Source organism: Cheilinus undulatus, linkage group 18, assembly GCF_018320785.1.
Source record: "Cheilinus undulatus linkage group 18, ASM1832078v1, whole genome shotgun sequence".
Taxonomy (NCBI): Eukaryota; Metazoa; Chordata; class Actinopteri; order Labriformes; family Labridae; genus Cheilinus; species Cheilinus undulatus.
In genome coordinates, this window is record NC_054882.1 from 11,144,012 (window position 1) to 11,162,897 (window position 18,886).

At 37.2% G+C, this 18,886-nt stretch overlaps 1 protein-coding gene across 1 annotated transcript in view; it reads left to right on the forward strand.

Moving 5' to 3' along the window:
- Nucleotides 1-18,834, forward strand: part of slc5a6b (solute carrier family 5 member 6) — a 29,025-nt gene extending 10,191 nt beyond the window's left edge. The window contains exons 10-16 of the mRNA XM_041812758.1: nt 1,242-1,354; nt 1,448-1,518; nt 1,603-1,689; nt 2,062-2,222; nt 11,023-11,129; nt 11,233-11,354; nt 18,249-18,834. Of these exons, the coding sequence (XP_041668692.1) occupies nt 1,242-1,354; nt 1,448-1,518; nt 1,603-1,689; nt 2,062-2,222; nt 11,023-11,129; nt 11,233-11,354; nt 18,249-18,392 (805 nt within the window). The 3' untranslated portion in view covers nt 18,393-18,834. The remainder of the gene's footprint in view (nt 1-1,241; nt 1,355-1,447; nt 1,519-1,602; nt 1,690-2,061; nt 2,223-11,022; nt 11,130-11,232; nt 11,355-18,248) is intronic.
- Nucleotides 18,835-18,886: the final 52 nt, after the last annotated feature.

An 18,886-nucleotide genomic window follows, 5' to 3' on the forward strand; every position in this document is an offset into this window, starting at 1 on the left:
TTCCAAAGTCAACTGTAAGAGATATTAGATAGTGTAAGTGTTTAGGAACAACAGCAACTCAGCCACAAAGCAGAAGACCACAAAAACCCACAGAGTGGGGTCAATGACTGGCTATGGTTCATGGTGTGTTAAAGATGCAGTGCTCTGCAAATTCCATTGCTGACAAGTTTAGAACTTCCAATGTCAGGCTTTGGATGGAGTGGTATGAAGCAAACCAACTCTGGACTGTGGAGCAGTGGAATATGTTGTGTGGCGTGACGAAGCCCACCTCTCTGTTTGGCAGTCAGATTGGCAAGTCTGGGTTTGGCAGATGCCATGAGAACATTACCTGCCTGACTGTGAAGTCTGGTGGGAGAGGGATAATGGTCCTGGGTTTGGGCTAGGCCCCTCATCTCCAGTGAAGGCCAGTCTTAATGCTTCAGTATACCAAGACATTTTGGACAATGCTGTGCTTTCAACTGTGTGGCAACAGTTTGGGTAAGACCGTTTTCTATTCCAACATGACTGTTGCCTAAGTGCACAAAGTAAGGACTATAAAGACATGGTTTCATGAGTTCCATGTGGAGGAACTTGAGTGGCCTGCACAGAGACCTGCACAGAGACCTGACCTATATAATATCATTTTAGCCTGATCAATAATCAGTAATCTAATTCATCTTAAATTCAGGCGAACATGAATGTAATTTCATGTTTTTAAGGCATAAAGGCTATCAGACCTAATTTCAGTTCTTATTATTCTGCTAAAACCATCACTGTTAAAGGATATTACTATGTGAATTAAAAATGTATATGATTTTAAACAGTGATATGCTGCAGTGATGCCATCTGACTTTTTTTAGTTTGTCAAACATTTTCCTATTCTTCAGAATTTTTATCGGACAGCCAGTGTTTGTTCCTCATTTTTATTTGTGGAAGCAACATCAAATGACATGCTGAACGTCCACCGTCTTCACAGCAGATAGCCGGAATAATTAAAGATCAAATTCAGCTCTCTTGTTCCTGATATCTCTAACTTGTTGAGCCTACTTACCCATGAATATCTGACTATGTTTAGCTTGGTTCCTAGTACAACCTCATTAACAATTATTAACAGAGATAAAATGCCCTAACTCGCTTCCTACGTTTTTTTACAATTCGCAGAATAAGTTAAAGAAATTGATCTACTTCTATGGTGCTTCATGTATCACAAAATAATCCTTAATTATGCTATTTTTTGGTTGTTTTTTGTTCACCCTGTGTAGCACCATCTCTTCTGCTTTTAACTCTTTGGCCACTGTAACGATGGAGGACTTCATCAAACCACATTCTCCTGCCATGACTGAAGCAAAAGCAACCCTGCTGTCCAAAGCCTTAGGTCAGATCTCTAATGATTGAAGCATAAATATAAAACACAGATGCTTACTACTGTGTATCGTCTTTTAAATTTGAACTTGTGTTCCTCGCTCAGCCATGTCCTATGGGCTGCTCTGTCTGGCCATGGCCTATCTCACTCACCTGATGGGAGATTCAGTCCTGCTGGTAAACAACAGATTGTGTAATGAAATAAAGAACAGCCTGTTTTTTGTTACATTTTCACCAATGGTTTCTGTGTTTTGTCTGTAGGTGGCTTTGAAAATCTTCGGGATGGTTGGCGGTCCCATTCTTGGTCTGTTTTGTCTCGGGATGTTCTTCCCCTGGGCTAACTCCACTGTAAGTTAAGAGATGATGTATTCTATGATAACCACTATTTAAACAAGCTTATGTAGGGCTGTAGTAGTGAAGTGATATAGTGCAAGACCAGCTATTAGAAGGCTACTAGATAGATTTTATTTTTTATATTATTTTATTTAATAAGGAGGATAATGTTTTATTTAGTTCCTGTGCAGATCATTAAGACTTTTTCCTGATTTTAACTTAGCATGTTAGTCTAAGACTTTATTCAGCGTTTAACATCTTGTCACCTCATATCAGGACAGATGTGAAGACACACTGTAGTATATACACTATAATATAATAATGCATGAAAGCTTTACACAAATATACGTTAGAAACGTTAAACTTTTGTTTTCCTGTTGTTTCCAGGGAGCATTGGCTGGTTTGGGGGCGGGACTTTCTCTGTCTTTCTGGGTCGGCATTGGAAGTATCATCACTAGAAGCTCCAGTGCGAGACCGCTGCCGCCAACATGCAGAGCCGTCAACGCAACTACTGCTATTCAGACTGCACTTACTAACGTCACTCTGAGGTATCAGTCATACAGACATGCAAAGCCGGGTGCACGCTGTGCAATTTCAAGCAGATTCTTTAAGGGCGCATTCACACCAGAGCTGTTTGGTCCGCTTTAAATGAACTCTGGTCCGTTTTCCCGGGTTGTCCGGTTTGGGATTGGTGTGAAAGCTCACATGAACTCTAGTGTGGACCAAACAAGCGGACTCTGGTCCTCCTGAAAACAGGGGGTCTCGGTCTGCTTCCAAACGAACCCTGGTGCGGTTCGTTGGAGGTGTGAAAGCAAAGCAGACCAACTTGTGAACCAAAGACAGGAAGTGGAATAAAGCGTAATAATATAAGGATTTCTAGTGATTGGGTCATTGGATTGAATGGCTTAATACACTCTAATACATGTCGGTACCTCGCTTGACATCTGTGTAGCCATAGCAACACGTCGATGTCGTGCTTATTTATGCGTCTCGTGTAAAGAACAACATGTTGGACAGCTTACCGTCTCGCTGACTGCTCCTTATGCCCCAGTGCAAGAGCAGAAACCCCAAGACAGCGTAAATTCGGTGTTTTTTTCATTGTTTATGTGGAAAAAGACCAGTGGAAGGAACTGGATTTCCTCGCTTCGTCTTCTTCTACGCTGACTTTTCTTTTTGGTCACCGTTTGTTTGTGACAACGGCGCCCCTATCGGGCAGATGTTGTAGGTGTTCAGACGGTTTGGTCCGTTTAACAAAGAGCAGTATGAATGCAAAACAAACCAAAGGAAAGTGCAACATTGTTGCAATTTCCATTCAAAAACGGACTGAGTCCCCTGGACTATCAGGTGTGAAAATGACCTTACAGTCCAGGTGGACTGGGACAAATATCAGTGAAGCTTCCTTGGAAAGTCTCACAGATCTATTGTCTCATCAAAGACCTAAAAGCTTACAAACAGCAATAATAATCAGCCTCTCATATGTACACACATACTACCAGCAAACATAACCAGCAGCTAAATAATAACAAATATTCTGCCTGCTAGTGATGGGCATCCACAGTTTGGGGATGCTGCCATCACACAAGCAAGGAAGTTGTAGAGCATTTCACCTACCTTGGCAGCATGATCTATCGATCTACTGACTGTGAGGCTGGGATCAACCACAGACTTGGACTTGCGCGTGGCATGACGCCTAAGACAGTGTGGTGTTCTCTGTATCCATGCATGCAGACAAAGGTCAGAGTCTTTCAGTCCTTGCTTCTTCCAGTCTTAGTACACTCATGTAAGGCCTGGATATTGACTGATGGCCAGAGGCACTGGCTGGACTCCTTTGTGATATTGTTGGCAAGACCATGTGTCTGATGCTGTCCTGCTCAGGAGAGCAGTGGTGGGATGGGTCAGCCGCCTGATGTAGGAATGGCAGCTGCACTTTTACCTGGTACCCTTTCCTGGGCCTGATCTGGCTTATTGCATACAGGGTGCCCAGGACCTGGTGGGCTGGGCAAGACTCTGAGGACATAATGTATCATAGAGGGGTCAACTGGGAGGATACTTGGAGAGATGGGGCATATGCTCCCATACCTAGAGATGGGAATTCAAGCTCTTTATAGTATATAGTAGTATAGTAGTTCCAGATCTTTTGGTTCAGCAATAACAACTGATTTGTCCAGCTCCCTATCAGTTCTTCACCTGGAACCATTTTGACTTTTAACAAACAGCCAAATTGATCAATCAGTCAATCACTCTGTGTTTTTTATAGCACCAATTCATATCCAAAGTTATCTCAAGACACTTTAAAAAGAGCGTAGGTCTAGACCAGTGGTTCTCAACTGGTGGGTCAGGACCCATAGGGGGTCCCAGAGCAATTTTCAGTAGGTCACGACCAGGTGTCTGAAACAAAAGGTTGGCAAAAGTCCTGAAGTCCTTATTGGACATGCATTGATAACCTTTGTTTTACTCGTTTAACTGTGAAATTGGTTAAATTTAAATGTTTGATCAATATTTCATTAACATTTATCTCCCCGTCTTGCAATAAATGGCTACTTTTCCCATGATAACGAAGTAATTTCTCAAGTTCTCTGGAAAATTGGCAAAAATGGACACGTAATGATGGGGAAAGAAAATGAAAAATATGGCAGTTTTTTCCCTTTTCTTTTTTGTATCAGGTGCTTTGGTCTAATCATGCTCCAAACTGCAACATATTCAAATTAACTAAACGTGCATTGTTTGAAAATTTTTTGGAAACTTGGGCCACGATCTGTCGTACGACGGGCTGGTGGGTCCTGAGGCCAGACCAGTTGAGAACCACTGGTCTAGACCGCACTCTTTGGTGTGGCATGTTATAATTAAGATAAGAATTGATAGTTAATGCAATAATTTGTAAAAATATTTAGGAATATCTTGATCTATGACAGATGTGGATTTGTTTTACTGAAACTAATCATTACAGTAAGAACAAACCAAAGATTTCCTAATTGAAATTTAATATTCTGTCTCAAACATTCTTGTAGCTGAAGGGTGTGAGGTAAAGAATGTCCCTTAATTCTAAGGTGTATTTACTAATAATAACCTAGGGAAATAAAGGAAAATTGCTCCCTCTGCTTTATCTTTATTTATTTATTTTTTTTAATTTACGTTTTATTGACAATCAGCAGTACATGTAACATATGTATATATTTCACTTTAAGTCACATCATATCATCTGAATGTCCATTTTTCTAGATAGAAAAGCAGAACAAAATAAAATAAACAAAAACAAACAAACAGACAAAAAAAATAATCTCCTTAATAAGAACCTTAGTACATAGGGAGTGAGACATGATTAATGCTACAGGCACTGTATATTAATTAGAATCAACAGCGATAACGTCTAGTCTGTGTGGTGTTACATAATTTATCCATTTCTTCCAGCGTGATTTGAACAGGTCCTTATTATAATTCACATCTGCTGTTATTTTCTCCATCCTGTAAATGTCCATTGTGATGTCCATCCACATTTTCAGTGTTGGGCACTCCTGTGAGAGCCATTTTTTTGTGATGGCCTTTTTAGCCGCCACTAACATAATATTAAATAGATATTTGTCTCTCTTGGGCCATCCTTCAGGTATGAGTCCAAAGAATAAGGTTTTACTTTCCTGAGGCAGTTGATTTTCTAATATTTCTTCCATTGCCTTATGAATTCCCTTCCAATAAGCTTTAATAACCTGACAATCCCAAAAAACATGATAATGATTTGCATTTGTATTTCCACACTTTCTCCAACAAGTTGGTGAGTTATTTTTATGAGATTTTTAATACGGTGTTATAAAATATCTTATGAGGCTTTTCCAACTGAATTCTCTCCAACTCTGTGAACTACTACATTTCCACTGATGTTCCCATATTGTTATCCATTCGTCTTCCGTTATGTTTATTCCTCCTTCCTTTTCCCATTTTGTTTTAATATACAGGGTTGAGTGTGTTTTCATACTTATAAGCCCTTTATATAGACCTGAGATAATACCTTTATCTTTCTTCGAATCGTATGCCCTTTTAAACAGGTCTAGCAGCTGTTTGCTTGCCTCTGATACACCTTTCAATTTGTCCCCAATGAAATGTCTCACCTGTAAGTAACGATAGAAATCTCTTGCTTCTAATGAGTATTTCTCTTTAATCATTTCAAAACTAAGTAATGAATTTTCCTTTACTATCTTACATAACGCTGTTATTCCTTTTTCGTCCATTCCTTGAATCTGGTATCCAATTTGTTTGGAGAAAATGTGTATCATATGCACACCATTTAAGGATTACTATATCTTCTCCTAAATTGTATTCTGTTATTACTGTTTTCCAAATTTTAAAAGTCAGCTTAATCCATTGGTTTTCTATATTTTTCAGGTCTTGTAAGTTACTGTCGGCAATATGCGCCTGTATGGGAATTGAAGTCAAACCCTCTTCAATGCTTTTCCATTGGGCATCATATGAAGGATTACACCAGTATATTATGGTCCTTATTTGTGCTGCCCAGTAGTAATCTCTGAGTGACGGAAGACCCCATCCCCCTTTTTCTTTCGCCAATTGTAAAGTTTTAAATCGGATTCGAGGCCTTTTACCTTGCCATATGTATCTGGATAGTATTTTGTCCCATTCGTTAAATTGTTTTTGGCTTATTTCTATTGGCAAAGTTTGAAATAAATATAACAATTTGGGTAGGATGTTCATTTTAATCGATTCTATCCTTGAATTAAAACTTAAGTAAGGGATTAGATTCCATCTCGCTATATCCTCTTTAATTTTCTTTTGTATCAATGAGTAGTTGCGTTCTGATAATTCTATGAGGTCCTTTGGTATTATGATTCCCAAATATTTAATATGTTCTGTTTCCCATGTTAAATGGTACTCACTCTTGATTTCTTCTGGTGGGCTGTAATTGTATGTAAGCAATTGTGTTTTACTTATATTAATTTTGTATCCTGATAATTGACCAAAATATTCAAACGATTGCATTAGTTTACGTAGAGAGTTTGTTGGTTGCCCTAGAAAGACCAATATATCATCTGCATAGCAGGCTAGCTTATGCTCTTTCCCCTGAATATTAATGCCATTTATCTCTTTGTTTTGTCTTATGTACTGAGTAAATGGTTCCAAATATAATGCAAATAATAATGGTGAGCATGCACAACCCTGCCTTGTGCCTCTTTCCAGATCAAAACTTTTTGATAACCCACCATTAATTTTAATTCTGGCCGTGGGTTTGTCATATAGTACCTGTATTGTTTTGATTATTGTTTCGTTCAAGCCAAATTTATGTAGAACTCGGTAGAGAAAGCTCCAATCTACTGAATCGAAAGCTTTTTCCGCATCTATACTAATCACCATCGCTGCTATTCTATTCTTTTGAATGTGATTAATAATTTGTAATGTCCGTCGTATATTATCTTGCGTCTGACGCTCTCGGATAAACCCTGTCTGGTCATTATTTATCAAATTAGGCATGAACTTCTCCAATCGTCTAGCCATGATAGAGGTAAAAAGCCTATAATCTGTATTCAGAACTGAAATTGGCCTGTATGATCCACATTCCAATTTATCTTTATTTTCTTTTGGAATAGCAGATATGATTGCTTCTTTCCAGCTTGGCGGTGTTTGTGCCTTCTTTAAAACCCAGTTTAATGTAGGAAGCATCACTGGTATTAACTCATCTTTTAACCCCTTATACCATTCTGCCGAATAGCCATCTGATCCTGGTGATTTATTTGATTTAAGTTTACTTATAGCTATTTTTAACTCCTTTTCTGTTATGTCCTCGATCATTATTTTGTTCTGTTCTTCATTTAACACTGGTAATTCCAATGAGTCCAGAAAATTATCTATTTCAGTTATGTTTCCCCCTGTGTTTTTAGTGTACAGGCTCTTATAAAATGTTTCAAAGGCTTCTTGAATTTCGTTTAGTTTACTTTTTGTTATTTTGGTAACTGGATCTTTAATTTTGTGAATTGTGTTCTGTGCTATTTTCTTTTTAAGTTTCCAAGCTAGAACTTTCATTGATTTAGATCCACCTTCATAATATCTTTGTTTAAGAAACATTAGATTCTTCTTTATTTCATAGGTAGCCAAATCATTAATTTCATTTCTTGTTTTTGTGATTTCCCCCAATAACTTCTGTGTTGTTTTCTTTTTATGTTTCTCCTCTAATTCTTTCAATTTTTTTTGAAGTTCTTCTAATTTCTTATTTCTCATCTTTTTCTTGTAAGAACATATTGATATAATTTTCCCTCTGAGGACAGCCTTTAGGGCATCCCATAAAATGGGGATGTATCATCCTTGTCGTTCTCTTCCAAGTACAAATGAATCTCTCTTTTAACCTGTTCCTTAAAATGAGGATCATTAAGTAGGCCAATTTAGTTTCCAGTTTTTCATTTTTGGTTGTAGAGCTAGATCAACGGACAGATATAGAGGTGCGTGGTCACTTAAGTCTATTGTCCCAATTTCACAGGTGTTTATTTTGTCTTTGTCTTTTCCAAATGTAATAAAATAATCTATTCTTGTATATAAGTGGTGGGGTGATGAGTAATGGGTATAGTCCCTTTGTTTGGGGTGCAGACCTCTCCATATATCAACTAAACCCACCTCCTCAAATAATGTTTTAATTTTCTTCACTAGAGACATCCTATTCTGTGCCCTCCCATTAGAGGTATCTAATTGTGGCATTAAATGTATATTTAGGTCCCCCCCACATATTAGAAGGCCTATTGTCTCTGAAACCATCATATCAACAACTTTCTTAAAGAAATGGATGTCACTTCCAGGTGGCGCATATATATTTAACAATGTAATTGGATTCCCCTCAATGTTTCCCCTTACTAATATAAATCGTCCCTCCTTATCACTTATCTCCAATGTTTTTCCAATGTGTATTTTGCTTGATAAGAGAATGGCCACTCCTCTCCTTCGTCCATTTTTGTAGGAAGATGAAAAAACATTTGTAAAACCCATCCTTTTCAATTTCTCATGTTCCTTAGAATCCAGGTGGGTTTCCTGTAGATATACTATTTGCGCTTTTCCTTTCTCATGTTAGCTAGACTTTTGCTGCGTTTTATTGGATTCAGCAGACCATTTACATTATATGAAATAATTTTTACTTCTTCCTTAACCATGTTCTGACTCTCTAAATGTTTTTGGAAAAGTTACACCCTGTGCAGTCCATTCACTCCCTGAACGTACATAAACAAACATTATATAAACATTAGTGCTGTATGGAACAACAGCTACAAACCGAAACCTTAATTGTCCTTGAACACAAAAAAAACAAAACATGTTGACTTCCCACTGTGGGGTCTCCGATATGACCCTGAATAAGCCCCGGTGAAGGGGGGGCTTTGAGGGGGGGCCTCTCTCACCTGCTGGTGCTAAAGGGCCTTCCTTTGCCGTCCGGCCTGTGTCCATTCTTTCTGTAGCATAGGCTGACGCCCGACCGTATTCCTTATCTTTATTGCCATATACAGTTTGTATTGTCTGTCTTATAAAAAGAAATCTTAACTATGTGACCTAGATCTTCATGGCCGTTTTTTCCAACAATAAACAGCTAGAAAATGAGGAAAAACTCACCATAAGTCCCTTTTATATATCAGATTTTCAAGACATACTATTATTCCTTGTCTTGTCGTCTGTATGCTTGGAGTTTGTCCTTGTAGTCCTGGGTCCTATCCTTATTCTTCTGGCTCTTGGTCCTTCTCTCTGTGCGCCACGACAGGCGTCGGATCTGCTCCAAAAGGGTCTCTGGGCGTTTGATGATCTTTACTGGAAATCCTCTCTTTGCCAAGTCACCTGTCGCCTCCTCCGCTGAGTTGTATAATACCATTCCCTCCGGAAAAAAGACTCTCATCTTAGCTGGGAACGGGGTTTGGAACCGGATTTTCTTTTCCTTTAATACCAATTTCACCTCTGCATATTCCCTCCGCTGTTTCAGAACCTCAGGTGCATAATCATGATCCAGGTTAATCTTGTTTCCCTGATACTCAAATCCGCGTTTCTGCCAGGCTTTTTTTAATATTTCTTCTTTCGTTCTGTAGCTGGCCATTTTGGCAACAATGGATCGTGGCGCCGCGTTCGGTGGTGGTTTTGGCACCATAGCGCGGTGCGCTCTCTCAACTCGTAGCTCCGCTGAGTCTGGTAACTCCAGTTTCTGTCTCAACAAATGTTCCACAAAAGCAACCATTGACTGTGCGTCATCTTCCGATCCTTCTTTAATGCCATGAATTCTAATATTGTCTCTCCTGGACCTTCCCTCCAGGTCCGTTAACTTGGCGTCTATTTCAATTTGTAGCTTGACCAACTCCGTCACTGCTTCCTGGTTAGTTCCTATCCGAGTTTCGGCATCCAGGATTCTTTCTTCGGCCTCTTCTACTCTTTTATTTGTTTTCTTTATATCTGCGCGGATGCCCTTGAGCTGTGCATCGTTATCTTTTCTGAATTCCCTCAATTCTTTGAGTATGAGGTCCAGGCTTGCATCGCTAGCTTGTTCACCTTCGTCTGTTAGCATGTCGTTATCCTCGATGGCGCTACTAGCAGGGGAGGTTTGGTCCGCTCCGTCTTCGTCTTGTAACTGAAATTGTGTAGATTTCTTGTTTTTTCCTCTTGGCATCTTAAAGCCCTCTCTCTTATATCTTACTTTAGCAAAAGGTGTTACAGATTCGGGTTGTTATGGGCTGTTTTTGACTCAAACGTCAGGAGCACGTTAACCTATGCTGCCATCCTCTGGTTTGCCAAACCGGAAGTCCCCCTCTGCTTTATCATTAACAGATCTGATCTTCTATTGCATCCTTGTACATACTTTTTGTGTCTATATATTAGTTTTCTATTGGTATTATCCATTTAAATTCTGCTTTTTTGGCTGTTTATTATTGTTTTTATTCACCAGATTTCTCTACTGAAAACGTACCTTGCAATAAAATTTGAATCTGTGTGCTGGAGGTCTAGAGATATTTCCTCCTTCTTCATATCTTTCATTATAAGAGGGGAAGATGCATCAAACGGGCATGCCAGTTGTCAGGGTGATTACAGACTCTGTCTGACAGTTGAAGGAAAAAATGCCCTGAATTCAGGGAATCTGCTCATGGCTCTGCTCTCGTTGTGTACTGGTTGTCGTATGACTGAAATATATGCCAGAAATTCATCCAACCAGTCAGGAGCAGCTGATCAGACTGGCTGGCTGTCATGTCCCCCTGTACATTGTTTGACAAAATACATATGATCAAAACTAGTCATCGATCATGTCAGAATCGCCTTGGAATTTCACACCGTATGCCTGGCTTTATTTTTGTTTCTTGCTGCTGTTCCTTTTTAATCTTATCATCGCTGTTTGCTTTTCAGCCAACCGACTGGCCTGAGGAGGTTTTATTCGTTGTCCTACATGTGGTACAGTGGGTTCAGCTGCTTCTCAGTCATCCTCACTGGTCTGATCATCAGCTTTATCACAGGTAGGCCACACCGCTCATGCACTCATACACTCTGGAATTCATAATCAACATTTACAATCAATAATAGGCTTAATTTGAATGTTTGTTTCTGTTTTCTATTAAGGCCCTATGAAAGAGGAAGATGTGACACCAGGAACAATCTACCCCTTATTTGGGAAACTGTTTTGTTTTCTACCTGAACACCTCAAAAAGAAGCTCTGCTGTGTGACTCCTCTGGCTCCAATGGTTGGTAAAATTAAGTTTTTCTGCAGAAAGAGCAGCTTAATTCAAAACATAAGGATGGCAGAGAAACATTAGTCATGTAAAAGTTCATTTTAGAATATTTAGAAAAGAGTGGCATGAATTGATCATTGCAATAACAAGGCATAAAATGAGACTTTAGCAGATGACACAATAAAGCTGTGTCCCATTTCAGGGGTAGCATCCTTTAAGACCCAACCTGCATAGATCATTGTGGCCAAACTGAAACAACACGACCTGGTTGTGACAAAACCAGTTAACTGGGTCTGAAATTCTATTATTCATCCTCTTGAGTCTGCTCCCTCCCAGTAAGGATGCACTGGATTCACCCTTAGTGGCCCAGGAAAAAGAAGGGCTCATTTGGCTGCCCTTTATTAAAATTAAAAAAAAGAAAAACATTGTTGAAAATTTGCCCCAGTTCATTGTGCATCACTACAGGTTTGCCTGCATGCTGGAAAATACTACTTTTTAAAAACAAAACAAACAAAAAAAACCCCTCTTAAATTCAAGACAAGTGACCAGCAAAGCAAAGATCAGGATGAAGACTTGAGGCAGTTGGTTGCTTCCAATGGGAAAGCACCATTTTCAGCTGCATTTAGAGGTCTTTAAACTGGGACTACTTTCAACAGGCTGCTGTGAAGCAGTTAATCTTGGAAACCCCCTTTGAAGGATGCAGTCTTGTTTTGCATACTTTGAAGGATGTCGTCCTGAAATTTGCCCTTTGAAGTATGAAGCCTTGAAATGCATCCTGTGAGGAATTCAGTCTTGAAAAGAGCCCTTTGAAAGATGTAGCCTTCAAGTGTGCTCTTTGAAATTACAAGTCTTGGGATGTGCACATTGAAGGATTCAAACTTAAAATGCATTCTTTGAAGGATTCAGTCTTGAAAAATGCTTTTCAAAGGATTTAATTTCTAAACTCACCATGAGAAGGAACTATTCTTGAAATCATTTTTATAGGGAACCAGTATTTAAATAAATGGGTTTAAAGGATTCAGTCTAGAAATTGCCCTTTGAATGAAGCAGTGTTTAAGTAAGTGCTTGAAAAGCACCCATTGGAGGATACAGTCTTGTTATACATACTTTGAAGGATGCAGTCTTTAAATGTGCCTTATAAAAGATGCTGCCTTGAAATGCATCCTGTGAAGAATGCAGTCATGTAAAGTGCTTTTTGAAGGATGTGGCCTTGAAAGAGCCCTTTGAAGGCATCAGTCTTGTAGTGTGCCCTCTAAAAGAGGCAGTGTTGTAAGCATCCTTTGAAGTAATAAGTGTTTGGATGTGCCCTTTGAAGGATGCAGCCATATAACGCATCCTTTGGAGGATTCAGTCTTGAAATCCGCCTTTGATAAAGCAATATCATAAAGCATCCTCTCGAGGGTTCAGTCTCGAAAAGCACCCCTTGAAGGTGCAGTCTTGAAATTCTCCCTTTTTTAAGAAAGCGGTCTGGAAAGGTCCCATTTAGCTAAAGGGTGCTGTCTTGAAATGTACTCTTTGAAGGATTCAGTCTTGAATGACCATTTTGTAGGATGCAGAATTGAAACTGACTCTTTAGTAAGATGCATACTTGAAAGGCACCATTTGACGGATGCTGCCCTTAAATTAGGAAAAACCTGATTATATGATCAAATCTGAGCTGAGAGTCTGCATTTGCAGCTGGCAGGTAAGGAAATATACTTTTATATTTCAGCAGTCATTTAGGTGCCATAACAGTAATGGTTTATATTTATATGTTAAATTTTATCGAAGAAATACACCTTGAAGTTTTTCTCTTTTTTTTCATATGGCTAATGCTCATGAAAATGGGCAGAATGGGAAATACTCAGTGATTTAGAGGCCTTTTTTTGAGAAGAAATACACTATCTTGGTAATTGTTTTGAATTTAGTTTTCAATTTTATTTAACATTTAAGAACCTTCAGGTTCAATTTATGTCTACCAGACAGTAGAGTGTGCCTCTTAATAATTTTAGTGCCAATGAAGACAAAATTAGGAGTTACTTTTCTTTTGGTGTATTTTTCATTTAGGCTATATTTGGGGACTGAATATCAAAATCAAGCTGTGGGCTGCATAACTTGATGGTCTTATGACTGAAATAATTCTTGGAAAACCGACAGGAGTATTTAGTGCTAAATGTTGGACATTTCTAGTTTAAGTGGGTATTGTCCCACAACTAGGGAGGGCCCCTTTAGAGAGGCAATATACCCTCCTCCTACCAACAGGGAACATAAGGAGTGGCAAAACGCATCCTTCTCTTTGGAAGCTGCAAATTGTTATATTCTGATGATGTTCAATAGTTCATATGTTGTTTTTATGTTTGGGTTTGGATTGCAGTATGAATATCTGGTTAGAAATGACAGACAACTATGTTAAAATATTGTCACTGAATGTAAATGGTTTGAATAACCCTGTGAAAAGGAAAAAGTAATGACCAAATTGAGGAAGGAAAAAGCACAAATTATATATCTGCAGGAAACACACTTATCTGGACAGGAGAATGAGAAGCTGAGGAGTTTTGGGTATGCAAATACATTTTACAGTTTATACCATCATGGTTGCAGAAGAGGTGTTGCCATACTTATCTCCAACTCTGTAAAATTTGAATGTTACAAAGAAATCAGTCATAAGGAGGGTAGATATATTATAGTGAAAGGAAAATTGGAGAATGAAAAAGTGACTCTGGTTAATGTTTATGCCCCTCCAAAAAGTGGAAAATAGTTTTTTAAAAACTTTATTTGATAAAATAATTTTGGAAATGGAGGGAATACTAATATTTGGCAGAGATTTTAATATTGTGATGAACAGTAACATAGATACAACAAATAATCACAAAAAAACTAACCATGTTAGAAAAATGATCAAGACGAGACTTAAGGAATTTGGTATGGTTGACATTAGGAGAGAACTGCACCCCACTAAAAGAGACTATACTCATTATTCAGCACCTAACAATAGCTATGCTAGAATAGACTATTTCTTCATGAACGGAAAGGACTGGTATACTGTAACAGAGTGTGAAATACAACAAGCGGATGTATCAGATCACTGTGCAATCTATTTAAAACTTAAATTAAAATTGCACGAGAAAAGAACATTGTGGAGATTAAATGTTGGATTATTAAATAATAAATCAATCGCGGAAGAAATTAAAAAAGAAATTATAACCTATCAAAATGAAAATGATAATGGAGAAGTCAACTCTGTTATTTTGTGGGATGCTCTTAAAGCAGTTATGAGAGGAAAACTCATAGCCAGAGCAGCATTCACTAAAAAATCAAGGGAAGAAACCTTTAAGAAGGAAAAGGAGAAGCTGCTGGAAATTTAACAACAGCATAAAAACACACAGGACCCAACATTACTCCCAAAAATAAAGGAAATAAGGGAAAACATTGACCATTTACTTAGTGCAGAGATTGAGAAAAACACAAGATTCCTAAGACAATCATACTATGAAGTGGGCCCCCGAGCAACTAAATTATTAGCAGAGAGACTAAAGAAACAACAGTCCTTGAGTCCTCATTTAATTATACATTGGAAAAAGGTGAACTTCCACCTTCCTGGAAGGAAGCTGTCATATCAGTGATTCCTAAAGGGAAAAATAGTGAAACGTGCTCAATTTATAGACCTATATCAATTTTTAACGTGGATTACAAACTATATACATCTATTATAGCTAAAAGGTATGAACAAATTATGGATGAAATTATAGAAGAGGATCAGACAGGCTTTATTAAGGGCTCCCAAACCCATGACAATATAAGGAAAACTTCACACATAATTGAGCATGTCAAACACAAAAAAGTCAGTGCAGCTTTGATAAGCCTTGATGCCGAAAAAGCATTTGACAGTGTCAGTTGGTCCTTTTGGTATCAAGTGCTTGCACAATTTGGATTGAATGAGAAGGCTATCCAGTGTATCAGAACATTTTACCAAAAACCAACAGCAAGGATAGAAATAAACGGGAGTCTGTCAGATAGTATAGCTCTAGAACGATCTACCAAACAGTGTTGTTATCTCTCTCCAACCATATTTGCTTTTTCATAGAACCTCTGGCCCAAGCAATCAGGCAGAATAGAGAGCCAAAAGGAACAACGATTGATAATGAAAAACACATCATCTGGCTTTTTGCTGATGATGTGATCTGTTATTTAGGAGATCCAGACACATCTATCCCTGTACTGATGGATCTACTTGATAGGTTAGGCTTTTATTCGGGATACAAGCTGAATTTAGCTAAAACACAGATATTAACATTTAATTACCTCCCATCCAGAACTATACAACAAAAATATAACCTGAATTTGAATTCAACAAAAATGAAATATCTTGGGGTCATCTTAACAAAAAGAATAGATAAACTGTATAGAGCAAATTATGTCAAAGTGGATCAGGACACCAGGAGGGATCTGGAGAGGTGGGCTGTCCTTCCATTGGACCTGAGTTCACGAATAGATTCAATAAAGATGAACGTTCTTCCATGGCTCCTCTACCTTTTTCAGGCATTGCCCATTGAAATACCCGATAAACAATTTAGAGCCTGGGTTAAATTTATTTCAAGGTTTATATGGAATGGACACAAACCAAGAGTTAAATTAAAAATATTACAAATGGGAAAACACTTAGGAGGGATGGCACTTCCAGATTTTAGGGAGTTTTTTCATGCAACCCAAATTAGACCAGTGGTTTACTGGTGTACCGAGCACTATGAAGCGAAATGGAAGAATTTAGAAAGAAATGTGCAAGGAAGGGAAATTCAAAGTCTCATTGGAGACAGAGCTGCATCAAATGACTTGTTAAATCAGGTAGATGCTGTCATTCGGTTCACACTTAAATTATGGTTTAAATTGACTTACAAATATAAACTTGAGAAAGAGCTCAGACTGCTCAGATGGATAGCTTATGACAAGCAGTTTATTCCAAATACCTTGGACCAGAGATTCAAACAGCGTTATGTACACTAATGAAAGAAGGGAATTTCATGACTTTTCAGGAGATGAAACAAAGGTACTTGTTAAACAAGCAAGATCTCTTTAGATATTTGCCGTTAAGAGACTTTATTGAAAGAGAGATTAAACAAAATATAAATCTAGATAAATGTGGAATTATTCAAACAATATTAGGTGTGTATAATGCAAAGAAATTCAGAATAATATCTATATTAACAACTAATGGAGAAAAGAGGAAATACGTTGTGTATAAAACAGAAATGGGAAAAAGAATTAAATGTGACTATCTCAGAGGAAGAATGGTTAGATACATGGAGAACACAACAATCTTCTACATCCTCACGTATCTGGAGAGAACACTGCTGGAAGAATGTCATAAGGTTCTTTGTCACACCTAAGATTAGGAGCAAATATCTGTCTGTACCACAGCCATGTTGGAGACTTTGTGGGGCTATAGATGTCAACCATTCACACATATTTTGGCTTTGTCCAAGAACTGTGGGATTTTGGGAAAGTATTTATTTGTTTATAAAGGAAATTTTGGGCTATGCTATACCTATGACATGTAAGGTACTCTACTTTGGTATCATTGCAGGAGATATGGTTTTACGACGAAAATCTTGTTATCAGCCAGTAAGAAAGCCATCACAAGGAGGTGGTATAAGCCTGACCCACCAACACAAGAAGAGTGGATAAACATTGTGAAGGAAATATTTGCCATGGAGCTGTTGACATATAAACTGAGGACTCAAAACAAACAATGTAAAGAGAAATGGAGGAAATGGACAAAGTTTACATCACAGTGACTTAATAAAGACTGAGTTACTTAACTAATCACAGTAACAACCATTGTTGAGACAAGGCAACCAAAACTCATGTTCGCTTTTGTTGTTGTTAATACTGTAACTTTGTAGCACAAAAATTCAAACAAAAATAAAGTTTAAAAAGAAAATAATAAAAAAAAAATAAGAAAATGGGCAGAATAAACTTGAGAACAAGCACTGTCATGTTAATGGTAAAATAAGAATAAAACTTGATGTGAAAATATCAAGATAAAAGCAGAATAGAGATTTACATTGATCATTTGTATTTAATTCTCATTTTTCAATTTCAACAATATTTATTTATTATTTATTTTTTGATTAATATTGCTTTATATAGCCACATTATTTATTTTTTATTTTATTTATAAGCACATTTCTTCTGTTTTTTTTTTTATTTGTCTTTATATTTCTACTTTTATTAGCCTTTTCTTTTATGGATTCATTTTTTGATTAATATTGCTTTACATAACCACATTATTTTTTATTTTATTTATAAGCACATTTCTTCTGTTTTTTTTTTTTTAAAATTTGTCTTTATATTTCTACTTTTATTAGCCTTTTTTTATTTTTTAAAATTTGTTGATTAATATTGTTTATGCTTCTACATTTATTAGCCTTTTTCTTATTTGGATTCATTTACTAATCTGGCTTTATAGCACAGCTTTATTTAATTTGTTTATTTTATTTATTCACTTTATTAGCCTTTCTTTTTGATCTATTTTTAGATTAATATTGCTTTATAAAGCAATGTTATTTATTTTTTATTTTATTTATTCATCTTTATATTTCCACTTTTATTTGATTATTCTTTTATAGATTTATTTTTGTACATTAGCACTCTCACTACTCCATAAATATTGCCTTAGAAATTGATAAAGAGTAAAAAGACGCATACAGTCTCAAAAATGGGACAAGACACTGATCAGTTTCTAGTAAAGGAATTTAGAACATAAGACAAGAAAAATGCACAAGATAAAAATAAATGCTTGTGTACAAATTTATGTATGTTAAAGAGAATAGGGTAAAAAAAAAAATAGCAGAATAAACCTTTAATTTTTGGGAGTTTATATCGTAGATTTCCTAATAACAAATTTTCATCTCATCTTTATCCTCACAGGCATCATCACAACAGAACCAGCCTCCACAACAGAAAGAAAGTAATGGACTAGTGTCACATGAAGACGTCCAATCAGCAGGGGAGACGGAGTCTTTCCTCCCTGAGACAAACACGCCTTTTGTGGAGTTTGAGACAGGTGTGTGATGACTCAGCTCCATATTTGACTGGAGAACCATTTACAAGCCTTTATAGGGAGAATGTGGACTAAAAAATAGAGATTTAATCATTTGTTTGCCTTTGCTTTGTGGCATAGAGACAATATTTAAATCTGCACTATGAAGTGATGATCACAGTGATGATCAAAGAACTGAACATCATCAGTCTGCACTTGTCTGTTTTATGTGAACTGTCAGATATCAAGAAAATTATGGAACAGCTAAAAATATAGATGTATTTACTTTGAATTCATACACATTATCATGTAAATGTGTATAAAAATTTCTGCTTGACTGTTGTTTACTACTGCTATAGCTGTCTGAATGAACCACTCACTTTAGGAGATGAGTGTTAAATAAAAGATTGACTTTTGTCTTTATGGATGCCAAAACAAACAGTTTTTATAAAGAATAAAGACTTTTATACTTGAGTTTTTGCATCTTGCTCTCTTTTTTAATCCTTGTTACTTTTGAATAATTTTC